This window comes from Otolemur garnettii, unplaced genomic scaffold (genome assembly GCF_000181295.1).
Source record: "Otolemur garnettii isolate 467f Iridium unplaced genomic scaffold, OtoGar3 scaffold00087, whole genome shotgun sequence".
Classification (NCBI taxonomy): Eukaryota; Metazoa; Chordata; class Mammalia; order Primates; family Galagidae; genus Otolemur; species Otolemur garnettii.
This window is the reverse complement of record NW_003852482.1, coordinates 3,748,055-3,763,753: the sequence shown is the minus strand read 5'-3', so window position 1 is coordinate 3,763,753 and position 15,699 is coordinate 3,748,055. Positions and strand designations below refer to the sequence as shown.

Here is a 15,699-nt window from a genome sequence, read left to right as displayed (position 1 = left end):
GATGGAGCCAAGCACTGTGGTATCTCACAGGAGGACTGTCCCCTGGGCTGGATGGAGCTACATCTCGAAGTTATGTTTCCATTTTCATGACACTGAACAGGGGGCAATGATGTGATTCCTAAGTGCTACATGGCCCCAGTGCCGGACCCTGAAGGGTGAACCTCATCTCAGCCAGGCCAGGCTGCTGGGGATGGTGGTGCCCAGCCTGCGGCCACTTCCCTACAGGGCCATCATGTTGGAATGACCCCAGACCGTGGGTGCACATGCGTGAGCCTCTCTGAGAAACTCCGTCAAGATGCTCCAAACACTTTCTGGGTACAAGGAAAGACTGGGTCTGCATATCCTATCCCCAGAAGGCTGGGAGACAGAAGGGCAAGGAACCCCTCGCTGCCTGCCTGCCTCACCATGGCTCTTCTCGAAGCTAATCCCCCATGCTGGACAGCAACCACACGTCCGGCCATGGACTCACCCTCTCTGTCACTTTGCCAGTGAGCAGGCCTGCGTCCCTCCACCTGACCCCACCCTGGGCATGAATCCAGCAGGGTGACAGTAACAGTACAGCAGGAGCTGTACTGCTGGGAGCACCAAGGCTGGTCCCAGGGACGTGGCACAGCACCTCCTGGGCACCCATAAGTCCAGCTTTCCAGCTGGGGGACAATGACTGCTACTCTTATAAACCCTCTCAAGGCACAGAAAATGCACTCAAGCAAAATCCGAGCCTAAGCCTGGAAACATGGAAAGGAGGGCCAGAGGTTGGAGCCCCTGCAGATGGGAGGACAGCTGGTCAAGCGGAGCAGGGTAGCAGGCTGCTTCTGCACACAGTGGGGTCATGGGCAGGTGTGGGCCTCCGCCCAGGGCATTCAATGTTTCTCAACTACACAGGGAGGGAGGCTCCCCAGCGCAAAGAGCTGAAGGAACACCCTGGGACACAGCCTCCATTCTGTCCCTGAGGTATCCGGGAAGAAAGCCTAGGAGGCTTTCCAGAGGCCAATGCAGGCCTCCAGGAAGCCACTCATAGACCCAAGGCCACAGATACCTCTTTAACCAACAGAATAAATGTCCTGCAAATGGAAAGTCTGTGCAAAGTCGACCCGAGAGCAACAGCTTGCAGAGGCCAGCTGCAACAGCTGGAGCTCCCGGGGTCACTTACAAGATACATAAGCTTATTTCTAAACAAAAACTTTACACTATCCAGTTGACTGCTGAGATTTAGTTTTTTAGCCATAGCTTAAAAAGTAGTCAAATCAGACTTTGCTCACTGAGCTACCTTAAAACACATGCACACTTGAGGGATGCACGGGGGAGGAGGACACCCTCAAAGATGTTCTGAACACATGTAAAATTTCTCTGGTAGAAACAGTGCTAGGCTGATCTAGGACACACACTACCCAGCGTGGAGGACGCCAGCAAGCAGCGCTGAGCCAGTCCCTGGCTTCTGGCCCCTTCTGGTGAGGCCAGCAGGTGTGGGCCCTGGGAGTCTATGGATGGAAGGACCCACTTGATCTTCACTGCCAGCACCCAGCTGCCTAAGGTCCCCAGGGCAGGGCTCTGAAGAAGAGACACTGATCAGCATTCCATAGGGACAGGACACCGTCACTATGGGATTATTGGAAATGCTCAAATGCCACTCACAAGTACACAGCCCCAATTATTTCAGACCCACTGAGGTCTGTCAACAATATCTGGGAAGCCAGGAAGAGCCGGACACCTCTGGAAACACACCGGCAAGTGGCACAGAAACAAGACCCTGGGGGAATCGATGCTGGAGAGGGACTAGGTAAGGGACACCTGGCTCTGTCTTTGGCTTTCTTCTGAGCCTGAGAGTAAGAGTGGGCACCAGGAGATCTGGGCTCAACCCTGGATGCACCTCCATCGCCCTGAGGGCCCTTGCAAGCCCTGCCAGCCCACCCATCTATCAAATGAGGGAGACTGGATGGGGCGATGGCTCAGGCCCCTCCTCAACTCTGGCACTGCAGAGGAGCAGGACACCTCGAGGTCCATGGCCGTGACTACTCTCCCAGAACCAGTCCCAGTCTTTCCGGGGGCCCCAGGGTGTCCTAGCTCACCACTCTGAGCAATGCTGCAAAGCCTCTAGGCACTCACACAAGACACCCCCAAACAAATTCTGAAGAGTCCCTAGCCATGGGACTTTGATGTTGCACACCACCTCCCGAGTGACCTGACCCAGCCCTCCATCCACCCCTGCAGACACCTGCAGGTTCACACTCTGCTGCAGGAAGTGGGCCTGGTCATGAGGAAAAACACCCACTAAGAGTCACACACACGCCTTGTTTCTGTCACCTATGCCGTAGTCCTCTATTCATCAGCCCTCATGCTATTGTGCTCAGACTGACATTCATCAGGACAGCAAGAAAATCAAAAGGAGGAAAGATAAACCCAGACAGGAGCCCACAGGCTGTAGTACTCCAGGGTGCCCGCCAGGTGTCACAAGGAAATTGCGGCTGGCAGGGCTGCAGCCCCAGGTCCTCTGACCCAGGACCAGGAGGGGGAGGAAACAAGGCCAGGGAAGTTCTCTCACAGCAGAGGGACAATGCTGATCCCGTGCCATGGGGCTGCACCAGGTGAGGCCCAGCAACAGCCCAGGGCTCTGCAGCCACCATTGCCATTGCCTGACCAGCTAATGCAGAGCCCTGGGGCCCTATTGCCAGCTGACCACTGGTGGCCTCCAGGGACCTGCTGGACATAATCCTCCCGAATTGCCTGCCCGGCACAGGGCCGAGGGACAGACAATTCTCCGTGAATATCTGCAGAGGGACTGACTTAGGGGCACCTGGTGAGGGGCAGTTTGAAGAAGGAAATCAATGTGCCCACCGTCACTTCCACTCTCAGGGACAAACTGGGCCACAGAGCAGGGAGAAGGCACGATAACCCCACACAGATGTGATCTCAGGGACCTAGTCAATCTCTTACCCTTTCTCCAGGGTCACCAACTTGGCCAACGGGACCAGTAGTTCCTGGGGGTCCAGGAAGACCCTAGAATTAAAAATAAAGCCAAGCAAGGGTCAAAGACACAGGACAGGCAAAGCCCCACCCTGACCCCGCTCACCCAGGGTAAAGGCAGGGGCCACGGAAGCCCTGGGCTCCTGGGTGTCTGCAACAGAGGCAATGCCCCTTCTTTTCCACCCAGATTTAAGTGGTATCACCAACCCTTCCTCCCAAGAATGCCTCCCACAAGTCATGGGAAATAACGCTTGATACTCACAGCAGGGCCTTCTGGGCCAGGCGGTCCCTCAATGAGCATGCCCTGGAAGAGACAGAGAGAGGGCACCTGAGACAGGCCCACCCTCCCAGCCATGGAGACAGAGAGAGGGTCTCTGAGGCAGGCCCACCCCCCCCAGCTCAGACCCCAGCCACAGAGACAGAAAGAGGGCATCTGAGACAGGCCCACCCTCCCAGCCACAGAGACAGAGAGAGGGCGTCTGAGACAGGCCCATGCTCCTGGCCACAGAGACAGAGAGAGGGTCTCTGAGACCCCTGTGGGGTCATGGGCAGCAGAATCTCCAATGGCAGCAGTTCTGGGGACTGCAGTGACTGTCCTCCTGGCATTCCAAGGCAGAACACCAGCCCTGATCCATCCCCAGGGACAGACAGGCTTCCCGTGAGGGCAGCACCAGAGAAGCACCTGAAGATGCCAAGATGAGGGAGAGGGACCCAGACCACCAGAACACCCAGTCTGCCCAAGGGGACGTGCCCGCAGCCACCTGAGGACCCCAGGACACAGGACTCAGGTGGGAGAGAGGCATTGAGAGCCCCAGGCTGGACCTCTGTCCTGGCCAGGACAACTACCATCCCAGTGCTGTGGCCTCCAGCCGACCCTCCCTCGGGTGATGAATGCTTCCTCCCACACCCACAGCAGAAGCCCAGAGCACACAGAAAACCCGGCACGTTCATCTGGACACTCAGCAGCCCTTCCTCCCCAGCCACTCGCCTTACCAGCCAAGGCCCACCTGCCTCAAGGCCCTGGCCTCACTCACTCTCACCCTAAATGGAGACAGAGCGTCCAGCCCCCTTGGTTACCTGAGCTCTGGGAGAGCTCTGGGAAAGGCAATGATGTGGGCAGTGGCAGGAATGAGCTGCAGCTCCCTGCTGGACTGAGCCACCTGGCCCAGGAGGCACTTCCTGCTGTGGCACCCCCCGTCCCAGCCCCCCTTCCTGGGGCAGGACTCTTTTCTTCACTTCTCTCTCACTCACCAGGGTCAGGCACCCCCAGTGCCTCGCATGGCATCCGTGTTCCCACTCACCTCAGGGGGATCTGAGGCAAAGCGTTCCCTTCCAGGAGGGAAGGGATCCCACCCCCACAGGCTCTGCACACTGAGAAGGCAGCAAGGACGGTCCCTGGGGGTCCTGGGACCACACATTTCTGCCAAAGCCTGCCAGGCAGACTGTCCTGCATACTGCATGGTCTAGTCACGTGCAGGCAATGAACCGTGATCCTCCTACCTGCTTGTTCTAGTGACCGCAGAACAGGGCGAGAGGGCACCTGTCCTGGGGTAGATCTCCCTGCCTCCTCTTCCTCCAGAACAAAGGGATGCGTGAATGGCTGCCTTTGGTGATGATCGATGCCGCTGTGCCCTGGACTTTGCTTTGCAAGAAAGTAGTCTTTTTGTGGAACTTGGACAGGTGCCATGGTTCAAACGTGGCCCTCAAAGCTCACGTGTTGGAAACTTAATCCCCAATGCAGCAGGGTGGACAGGTGAAACCTTTAAGAGGTGTTCAGGCCATAAAGGCTCTGCCTTCTTGAATGGACTGATGCCATTAATGTGGGAGAGGGTTCAATATAAAAGGATGAGTTCCTCCCTCCCCACTGCCTTCTGCGGCGTCACAATGTGGCACAGAGGCCCTGGCCAAATGCCCACACTGGGCTCCTAGACTTCCGGCCTCCAGAACTGTGAGCCAATAAACTTCTGTTCATTTTCAATTACCTAGCCCATAGGATTGTTATAGCAGCACAAAAAGGATGCTGGAAGATTGGTACCAAGAAGCAGGGCTGTTGTTCTAACAAATATCTGAAAATGCTGCAGCAGCTCTGGAACTGGGCAATGGGCAAGGGCTGGAAGAGCTTGGAGAAGCAGAGTCCAAAAAGTCTGTGCTGTGGAAAAGGGAGCCTGAAGGGCGATTCTGGGGAGGCCTCAGAAGAGGGGGCTTCAGGGAAAGTCTGGAACATCTTAGAGATGACTTAAGTGGTCATGATCAGAATGTTGGCCGACATACAGACGGTAAAGGCTATTGTGATGAGGTCCTGGGCGGAAATGAGGCGTATCTTAGAGGAAGCTGGAGGAAAGAAAGGCCGTCCCTGTTATAAATCAACAAAGAACTTGGCTGAATTGTATCCATGCCCTAGGGCTGTACGGACGGCAGAATGTTAAAGCCATGAACTGGGCTTTCTGGCAGAAGAAATTCCTGAGCACTGTATTAATGGAGAGGGAGCCTTCTTTTAACCACATTTAGTCAGATGCAAACAGAGAGAAATGATTTAAAGGTGGAATTTGTAATTAAAAAGGAAACAGAACTTCAGGATTTGAAAGAGTTTCAGCCTGGCCACGAGAAGAGTAAAAGGCATCTTTAGGAACAGTGAAGCAAGGGTGTGGTCAACCAATAGTTTGTTAAAGAGATTAGAACTGATGGACAGTAGTGGGGCGGGGGGCATTTACCAAAAAGACAGGAGCAAGGAGGGCCCTTCAGAGGTCTTCTAGGCAAGCTGGAGGGCAAGCTGGGGGCAAAGTCTCCAGAGAGGTGGTCAGACAGCAGCGTTTGCCACCCTTCACCACCTCAAGGGGCTGCTCACTGCTCCCCAAATCCTAACGCGGCACCCTCAGCCTGCCCAGCCACAGCTCTGTGACCCAGGGGTAGCTCTGGCTGCTGGTCTGGAAGGTGCAAGCCGCCTTCTCTCTGCCTGACCCACATGATGCCTTTGGCCATGTGATGGGCTGCACAGGGGCCCTGACCATGTAAAGCCCTTAATCTGGGACTTCCCAGTCTCAAGGACCTTTCTGTTGGTTATAAATTGCCCAGTCTGTGGTATTCTCTTATAGCAGCACTAAACAGCCTAAGATAACACACTTCCCAAGAGTGAAAGGATTTACCTGGCCAGAGGAGTGCAGGCTGCCAGCAGGCCAGTCACCGCAGGTGCTGGGCACCAAGCCAGTGAAGGGACACCCAGTCAGGGGGCTGCAGAGCTCCCCAGCACCCCCATCCTGCCCACAGGGCTCCCCGGTTGCTGGGAAGATGTACGCCGTGTTTATACAGATGTACATTTGGAGAAATATTTGTGCATGTGATGTACACAGGGAGTTCAGCCAGCAGCTTCCTCAACTCCAGCTTTCCCATTTCCTCTCTGACAACGGCAGCTGAGAAGGCTCAGAAGATGAGCTGGGATTAAGTGAGAAGCCCCTGGCTATGCAGGGCCTGGGGGACTGCAGCTGCCTTCCCAGACACTTGAGCCCTTGTTCTCCAGGAACTGGGGCAAGGCTGGGTGGGATCTCACGGGACAGCCAGCGGCAGACCACTCCAGGTGGGCATGGGAAGCACAGAGCAGGGGATTCCTGAACCTTCCTGGGCAGAGTGGTGGCCCGTTTGACACACCAACCCAGCCCCTCATCCCTGCCAGTCTCAAAGCTCACCAGGGGAACAGAATGCTCAGAAGGGCTTCATTCTAGTTAACAATATTGCATCACGCACTGGCCATTTGCCAAGAGAGACCTCAGGAGCTCCTGCCACAAAGAGTATAAAAAAGGATATGACGGGCGGTGCCTGTGGCTCAGGGAGTAGGGCGCTGGCCCCATATACCGAGGGTGGCGGGTCCGAACCCGGCCCCAGCCAAACTGCAACAAAAAATAGCCAGGTGTTATGACGGGCGCCTATAGTCTCAGCTTCTCGGAAGGCTGAGGCAAGAGCTGGCCAGCCCAAGAGCTGGAGGTTGCTGTGAGCTGGTGAGCTGGTGAGCTGTGATGCCATGGCACTCTACTGAGGAGGGTAAAAAAAAAAAAAGAAAGAAAAAAAAACTTTAACAGAGGCTCTGCCCCATAGCACAGTGGTTATGGTGCCAGCCACATACACCAAGGATGGCAGGTTTGAACCCGGCCCGGGCCAGCCAGACAACAATGACAACTGCAACAAAAAATAGCCAGGGGTTGTGGCGGGCGCCTGGAGTCCCAGATACTTGGGAGGGTGAGGTAAGAGAATTGCCTAAGCCCAAGAGCTAGAGGTTGCTGTGAGCTGTGATGTCATAGCACTCTACCAAGGTGACAGAGCAAGATTCTGTCTCAAAAAAAAAATATATATATACATATATATATAAAATGGTAAATCGTCTGTACTCAGCTAAGTGGATTCTTGTCCTTTCAAGGAGCCTCTGGTCTTGCCGGCAAATGAGAAGCTGCTGCATGGGAGTGGGAAGTAGCCAGGCACATGCGTGGTACAGACACATCACTGGGAGGAGGTCGTGTGGACAGGTGCAAGAGGACAGGAGAGGTCTGGCCCCCAACCTCGGGAGAGCGCTGGGATGTCTCCCAGGACTTGGCCGTCTGCTACTGTGTGTCTAAGGCTCTGAGGGCATCTGGCAATGCTCCAGGTTGAGAAATTTCAACTATTTATATGATCTCTCCAGGGAAGTGGCCAGAGGCCTCATGATACTCCAAATGGGCTGGTGGCTGGGAAGAAGCAAACACCAGGCTTTGAGGTAGGGGGGCCTTTCCTTAACTGCACGCAGATGGCTCGGCATTTTCCCTAACACACAAGGAAATGGATTTTCTGGAGATGTGGACTCTGTGCTGGACCACCTCCACTTCCTCAGCCCCTCCTCTGGCCAACTCTTGCCCACCACCCACTTTGGTGGGGCCTAGCAGCAGAAACCCTGTGACCCCCATGCCTACAGCCCGAGGGCCACTCAGTTCATTAGGACCAGAGCAAATATAATGCATTCAAAGCTCCATGGCAGGGGCTGCAAAGTCACAGGCCCCTGGGAGCCTAATCCCGGCAGCAGAAGCAACAGCCCAGCTCGAGCCTCGAGTCCAGTCATGAAGCAGGATGTTCACCTCCTCCCCGGGTGCCTGGACAACATGGCGGAGTAGACAGAAGTGTCCAGCTCCTCCCGGGCTCAGGTTGGAGCCACTCCCCAGCCATGCCACTGTCCCCACCATGGTGCATCTTGCATGAGGGATTTCAAGCCCCTGTCCTCGGCACCTCTGAGACCTTAGGGCTCCCTGAGGGATAAGGGCATCCCAGCACAGAGAGGGGCCCCACCAACCCCACTGACCCTGGAGGGGCATCTGGAATGTGACTGTCCCTGACATGATCATCTCACCCACGATCCCGTTACCCAGCACAGTGGGTTTGCTCAGCGGGAATTTCAGCCCAATGCTGTTTTATTTCATTCCCTTGACAAGGCTTCATAAACAGCCTTACATGTTTCAACAGCTTGGGGAAACTTATTCCAAATAGTTGCATAATAGACATGGAGAGGCAGAACTAACTATCCCTCCACCATGCCACACCCCAGACTCTCACGGCTGTGCAGACACCCACCACCTGCTAACCCTCCTCGGCTTCCCTCTAAAACATAACTGAGCAGTGTCCCAGGTAAAACTGACACACCATGAGACACCCGCACTGGGTCCAGGCCACCTCCTCCGAGAGCTCCAGGTCAGTGCATACCCCAACTCCTCCCTCAAGGTCTAGAACATTCCCCCACCTGGGGCTCTTCATGAATCTCAGCAACAAGCAGAGTGTGCAGGTCGTGAGGTCAGGAGGTTCCTCGAAGTGGCCAGTGTGTGGAGGTACAGGGCACCCACGGACCTGGTCACCCCTACATGCCCCTGTCCCAGGGAAGGGCAAGTACAGTTCCTTACCGGCTCAATGATCGCTGGCTCTCCCTTCTGACCTTTCTCTCCCCGAGGTCCTCCAATCTGAGGGTGATAAAATAGAGAGAGAGAATGATGGAGAGAAAGTGAAAAGGAAGGTCTGTGTGACACAAAGCCAGGATGCTTCTCACAGCTGGGCCTCCTCCCCCAGGCCCAGGAGGACCAGGGTGAGTGCGACAGAGGGCAGGTCCCCAGAGACCTCACAAAGGAATGACCAGGCCGTGAACGGATCAGACAGTGGGCCTCCACACACAAACCACTCCTGATCCAATTCTGAGCACAGAGGCCTCTTTAGAAAAGGCCTTGGAGACAACACATACCACCCTCACTGCCCCCAGCCCCAGAGCAGGCCCTGCCCCTCACCCCTTCATAAATGGTGTCCTGATTCGCCGGCATTCCAGGCCCAATCTCTGATGGGGAGATGGTGGGATCATAGTAGGGGTCATAGTAGTTTTCGTCGAGATTCTTGATGGTTTCTTCAGTGAACTCCCCCTCCAAGTCATCCCTTCCTTCCCCTGGAGATGGAGCTGGCTGCAGGGGATAGGAGGGAGCAGCAAGGTCACCCAGGAGAGGCACCCCGCCCAGCCCCACTGACACCAGGTGAACTGGACAGACACCTCCTCCGAGGGCTCCAGGTCTAGCACCCACAGGGCTTCAAGGCCACACAACTGGAGCATGGGATCCAAACTGTGGGGTGAGTCCCACAGCCCCAACAGTTTCTTTACACATGTAGGGGGATCCATCAGCCCCAAACCTCCCCAAGGCACCATGACACCCCACGCCAGCTACACCACACACCCAGGGCTTCCAAGTCTCAAGATAGCACAGGCCTCGTCCCATGTCCATAGGAGCAGGGGCTTGGACCCCTTGGAACCGGGCGTCCTCTCTGGCACTGACAGCTTCAGCATCCTGTGAGTGCTCTCTCTACACACTTGTCAGGAGCTGTGTGCTGTACAAGACTTCTCTCTGGTCTGAAAACCCCACCACCCCTGGAGGCAGGCATTATCAGTGCCACGTTGTAAATGGGCACCCCAAGATTTATAGAGGAGGTAACTCTCCAAGGTCACAGGCGGGATCCAGGCCAGTCTTCCTGATTGGACGGCCCAGTGACTCCTACTACCCTGCCTCACGGTCAGATCTGTTTGCTGAGATCCTGGCTCACAAACCTATCCAGCCAGACAGCTCCCTGGCCACAGGCCCTCCTCATGCAGTCCCCCCCCCAAACCTAAGACTGTCCACTTTGCAGGTGAGACAACTCAGCACATCAGAGACCCCCAACTTGCTCAGCCGTGGCATACCCGGGTGTGCACTAATATAGTCCAGCTGCAAAGAGCCAAAGGCCAGGGCTGGCAGACATGGGGACATAGAGGCCACTCATGGACACCCCAGGCGGAACAGAGAGAGGAAGCAGTTTGGGATCCTGACCCAGCCCTCCCTGGACCAAGCCAACCAGAAGGGAAGAAATTACATTGGAGCCGTTGGAGGTGTGGACAGTGCTGGTGGGCACCTCGGCCCCCGCACTGGGGTCGGTGGGCTGGTCGGGGTTCTCCATGCCCTCGCCGTAGCTGAGATCCTCATAAGGGGAAGGCGTGTAGTAGTCCTCGCTGGGTATGTAGTCGTAGGCCCCAATTTCCGGGTCCTCTTCCTTCCCAGCCCTTTCACTGGTCTCAGGTATGGGGGCAGCCTCGGTGGGGGGCAGGGTCAGCTCCTGGGTGCCAGGGGCAGACTCAGGGTCAGGGCCGTGGTAGGGGCATGGCTGAAATCTGGGGCTTCCTACACCCAGGCACAAGCATCTCTGAGCCTGAGAGCAGGTAGCAAAGCCAGGGCTACAGGCTGGTCAATAGGCCTGTAGACCCAGGGACAAGGTGGCTTCCCTCCACCCAGGCAGGTGGAAGGGGACAGCCCAGCCTGCCAGCCAGTCACTGAGAGCTGGGAATGGGCTGAGGCCGCCTAGTTCCACACAGGAAATGGGGGAATCACATATTGAAATTTAAAAAACCAAAGTACAGAACATTCTTGGCTCTTCCAGCAACATGGATGACCAGGCACTCTCTCCAGAAGATACATGGACACACACTCACTACTGCTCACACATACGCCCCACCCTCCTGAGGGCTGGCAGGAGCTGCCCAGGACATACGGCCTCCCTGCCCCAGCACCCTCCAGCACCCTTGCTACTCTGTGCCAGGCATTGTTGGGTGCATCCCTCAGGCACTCCAATGCTTCAGAGCTCAGGCGATAGCAGCACAGAGAGGGCGACCTTCAGACCAACCCTCAGGCCACGCCATGACCCAGCAGGGAGTCCCTGAGCCCCTCTTGTGCCTCAGCTATACCTACAGTTGAGGACCCCAAGACCCAGACTCATCCCGGGGCCCCCTCAAGGCTGGGAACACATTCCAGCACACCTTCCATCACCAGACATCCCTCGAGGAGGAAGCCCGACACTCCCTGTGAGTACAAGCTCGGGCATCCCACCTAATCTCCAGCCGGCCCTGACCGCCTCCCACCCTGCCGGCTGAGCCCGGCCTCTTCCAGCCTCCCCTTCCCTGCAGCACGGCCTTGGGGCCTAGGAGCAGCCCAGACCTCAGGGATCTCGGTGGTTTCTCTCGCAGCTTCCACAGGCTTCTTGGTGGGGGTGGGCTCCTTGCCCAGGTCATCCGTGTCTTCGTAGTAGGGATATTCGTAGTAATAGGTCTCTCCCTCGCCATCCCCTTCCGGGTACTGAAAGTAAATTTCAGCCACATGAGGAGGGAGCAGGCCCTGTGAGAGCCCAGCCTGCCTGGACCCTCCACCCTCCCACTTGGCTGGGAAGAGCACACCACCCAATCCTGCCATGGGTCCCTGGGTCGGGGAGGAGGGGTTCTTCCCTTCCTAGCCCCCTTGGGAAGCTGAGCCAGCCTGCCAGAAGAAAAGCCCCCATGATCAGAAGTCAGAGAAAGTTAAACCCTAACTAACGGTGGGGACAGTGCACCCTTTGGAGGCCAGAGCCAGGGCAAACAAGCGCATGGTGGGCTTCGCCTGGCCTTACAGCTGCCACAGGGCTCCCTGGCCCACAGCACCAAGCCACAAACCCTCTCTGGGACAGAGAAGTCCCATCCTCAGAACCTGGAGTTCCTGAGTAGCAGGAACTCAGCAGGAAACTGAATCCAGCCCTGTGGTTGGAGTCTGTGAGATGTGGCCCAGGTGTGAGACTCTGGACCTTCATGAAAGCCACCCAACTTTCCCTCTGACTGATGGTAAAAGAACCCCCAGAATAAATAAGCAGCAGAATTTAGTATTATTTAACAAAAGTAAGAGTCAAATTTGACTGTGGTGGGGGGTGGGAGAGGATTTTCATTAAGAGGTGGCAGAACCAGGCACTGCTGGAGTAGGGGCAGGTGGATAAAGAAGGCCAATCCACAGCTACAGAAGGGTCAGACACATAACTGCCACGCCTGGGTCAGAGGGCAGCCACCTTACTCCACGGTGGATACCCCTAAGCTCTGTCCTCTTGGGGAGCTACAGACCCCCCCCCCAGATTGTGAGTCCATGGGGGCACTACAGCATCTCTGCACACAAACACCACCCCCCCACCCCCCGGAGGTCATGAGCCGGAAGGTGAGAGACACCTGGCCTCTCTCATGGAGGAGCAGAGGTGAAAGGGCGAAGCAATGGTCACTGATGACAGCTTCTGCCACCCCATCCCCAAGGGGAGCCCTGTGCAGTGAGCTGAGCCAGACATCCCATAATCCTCACAATTCTCGCCTGGCCACTTGGACTCTTACTCAGTAGCAGGTTTATTTAAATGCAGGCGCCCATGGCTTGTGTGTCCCTCTCCAATTACCCTGCCTGCCAGGCCCCAGTCCACACCAAGGGGACTGCCCATGCCTCCACCATGAACCCAGCCAGAGCCAACTCACGTATTCATCTGGATTGGGGTCCTGTGACTGCGGGGTGTCGGGAACTGCAGTGTCACAGTCAGGGCTGTAGTGCTCGCAGTAATCATAAGCTGCCCGGTGGTCTGAGACAAACAGCAGCTGCTGGATGTCACCCTGGAAAAAGACAGAAGCTCATGAACAAGCAGCACATAGGACACTCACGTGGAGTCCTAGGAGACCCAGCCTGATGCCCGGAAGCAGACAGCATCCCAGGCTGAACTTCAACAGGAGTTTGTCCTCAGGGACAGACTTCTTCCCTGGAAGCTGCCACTCACAAAAGCCACTCAAGGTAAGCTGGTCCATCCAACCATCTACCCATCTATCCACCCATCCACCCATCCATCCACTCATCCTTCCATCTATCCATTCATTCATCCACCTACTCATTCATCCATCTACTCACCCATCTATGCATTAGTCCATCCACTCATCCACCCACCTATCCATCCACTCAACCATCCATCCATTCATCCACCCATCCATTCATTCATCCATCCTTCCATTCACTCATTTACCATCCATCCACTCACTATCATTCTACCATCCATCTACCCATCCTTCCACCACCCACCCACCCACCAACCATCCATCCACTTACTCACTATCCACCTACCATCCACTCACCATCCATCCACTATCCATCCATCTACCCATCTATCTACCTGTCCACCATCCATCCATTCACCATCCATCCAACCACCATCCATTCATCCACCATCTACCTATCTATCATCCATCCACCTTTCCACCATCTCCATCCATCCACCTCCCATCATCCATTCATCCACACTTCCACCATCTACCAACAATCCATCCATCCACCCACCCACCATCCATTCATCCACCATCCTTCTCCTCACTATCATTCTATCATCTATCCCACCAGCATCCATCCTTCCATCCATCCACCTATCCATCAATCTACCTAGATACCATCCACCCAACCACCACCCATTCATCTACCATCTAGCCATCCACCATCCATCCACCCACACACCATCCATCCATCCATCCACCCACTCACCCACCCACCTGTTCTTCCATCCATTCACTCAATAGCCATTACTGTGCACCTCCTAAGTTCCAGCCACTGCATTGCACACTGACTGGGGATGCAGCTATGATACAGACCCACTGCCTCATGGTGCCCACATTTTCCCTAAGGCACCACATGTGCCCAAGACCCCAGAGTAACTGGGCTGGCTTCCTCTGATGCTCCCATTGGTCCCATAGCCCCTTTCTTGCCAGCAGCCACCTTGTGCCACCAGCACTCCTATGTTCTGGTAAGAGACATGGTCTCCTGAAAGGCCAAGAGTGGAGCCAGAGGATGCAGTTCCCTTGACCCAAAGGAGCTGGTCACCACCCTGCACATGTCAGAACCACAGGCCGCAGCAAGAAAGCCATGCCCTCCCTGCCTTTCCCAGAGGGCTGAGGAAGGTACAGGAAGGGACCAGATGTGGCCTCCCATCTGCGAGACCATGGCCATGATTTCTGAATGTCATACAATCTAGGACAGTGGTGTGAGGGATCTGTCACCTGCAGTCACTAAGTGTGGGTCCATGGATAGCCCCAGGGGCTGTGAAGCAGGGTGCCAGTGGTATGCACTGACCTAGAAACAGGATCCATCACCCCACCCCACCTCTGCCACCTGGTTCCCAAACGCTCTGTGGAAAACTGGCCCACAGATGGGCCAGGGCTGGGGGGACTCACTGACTCACTGTCAGAACTGGCCGGGGGCAGCTCAGTGCAGAGAGGTGAATGGTTGAATGGTTCCAAATATTTGGGCCCCTAGTTGGGCTTAGGAACCTGGAATGATCTGTGAGGAACTTGGAACTCAGAACTGTCCCTCCTGCAGAGGGGAAGTCCCTCCTCATGCCAGGCCCAGTCCCAGCCCCAGCCCCAGCCCAACATCTGGATCTGCCTTGGATGCCAAGCAGATGGGTACTCCTTCCTCTCTCTCCATCCTTGTCTCCTTCTCTCTCCATCCCTCACTCCATCTGCTCCATCCCTCTCTCTCTCTCTCTCTCCATCCCTCACTCCATCTGCTCCGTCCCTCTCTCTCATTCTCTCTCCATCCCTCACTCCATCTGCTCCGTCCCTCTCTCTCATTCTCTCTCCATCCCTCACTCCATCTGCTCCATCCCTCTCTCTCTTTCTCTCTCCATCCCTCACTCTATCTGCTCCATCCCTCTCTCTCTCTCCATCCCTCACTCCATCTGCTCCGTCCCTCTCTCTCTCTCTCTCTCCATCCCTCACTCCATCTGCTCTGTCCCTCTCTTTCTCTCTCCATCCCTCACTCCATCTGCTCCATCCCTCTCTCTCTTTCTCTCTCCATCCCTCACTCCATCTGTTCCGTCCCTCTCTCTCTCTCTCTCTCCATCCCTCACTCCATCTGCTCCGTCTCTCTCTCTCTCTCTCTCTCTCTCTCTCGTTCTCTCTCCATCCCTCACTCCATCTGCTCCATCCCTCTCTTTCTCTCTCCATCCCTAACTCCATCTGCTCCGTCCCTCTCTCTCTCTCTCTCTCCATCCCTCACTCCATCTGCTCTGTCCCTCTCTCTCTTTCTCTCTCCATCCCTCACTCCATCTGCTCCATCCCTATCTCTCTTTCTCTCTCCATCCCTCACTCCATCTGCTCCGTCCCTCTCTCTCTCTCTCTCTCCATCCCTCACTCCATCTGCTCCGTCCCTCTCTCTCTCTCTCTCCATCCCTCACTCCATCTGCTCTGTCCCTCTCTCACTTTCTCTCTCCATCCCTAACTCCATCTGCTCCGTCCCTCTCTCTCTCTCTCCATCTCTCACTCCATCTGCTCCGTCCCTCTCTCTTTCTCTCTTCATCCCTCACTCCATCTGCTCCGTCCCTCTCTCTCTTTCTCTCTCCATCCCTCACTCCATCTGCTCCGTC

At 55.7% G+C, this 15,699-nt stretch overlaps 1 protein-coding gene across 2 annotated transcripts in view; it reads right to left on the bottom strand.

The window, feature by feature from the left end:
- COL5A1 (collagen type V alpha 1 chain) overlaps positions 1-15,699 on the bottom strand; it is a 179,024-nt gene that overhangs the window by 91,778 nt on the left and 71,547 nt on the right. For both annotated transcript variants that reach the window (XM_003794863.3, XM_012808312.2), the window contains exons 5-11: positions 12,779-12,910; positions 11,463-11,600; positions 10,348-10,587; positions 9,243-9,410; positions 8,868-8,924; positions 3,224-3,265; positions 2,932-2,994 (exon numbers count right to left, since the gene is read on the bottom strand). In XM_003794863.3, coding sequence (XP_003794911.1) covers positions 2,932-2,994; positions 3,224-3,265; positions 8,868-8,924; positions 9,243-9,410; positions 10,348-10,587; positions 11,463-11,600; positions 12,779-12,910 — 840 coding nt within the window. The remainder of the gene's footprint in view (positions 1-2,931; positions 2,995-3,223; positions 3,266-8,867; positions 8,925-9,242; positions 9,411-10,347; positions 10,588-11,462; positions 11,601-12,778; positions 12,911-15,699) is intronic.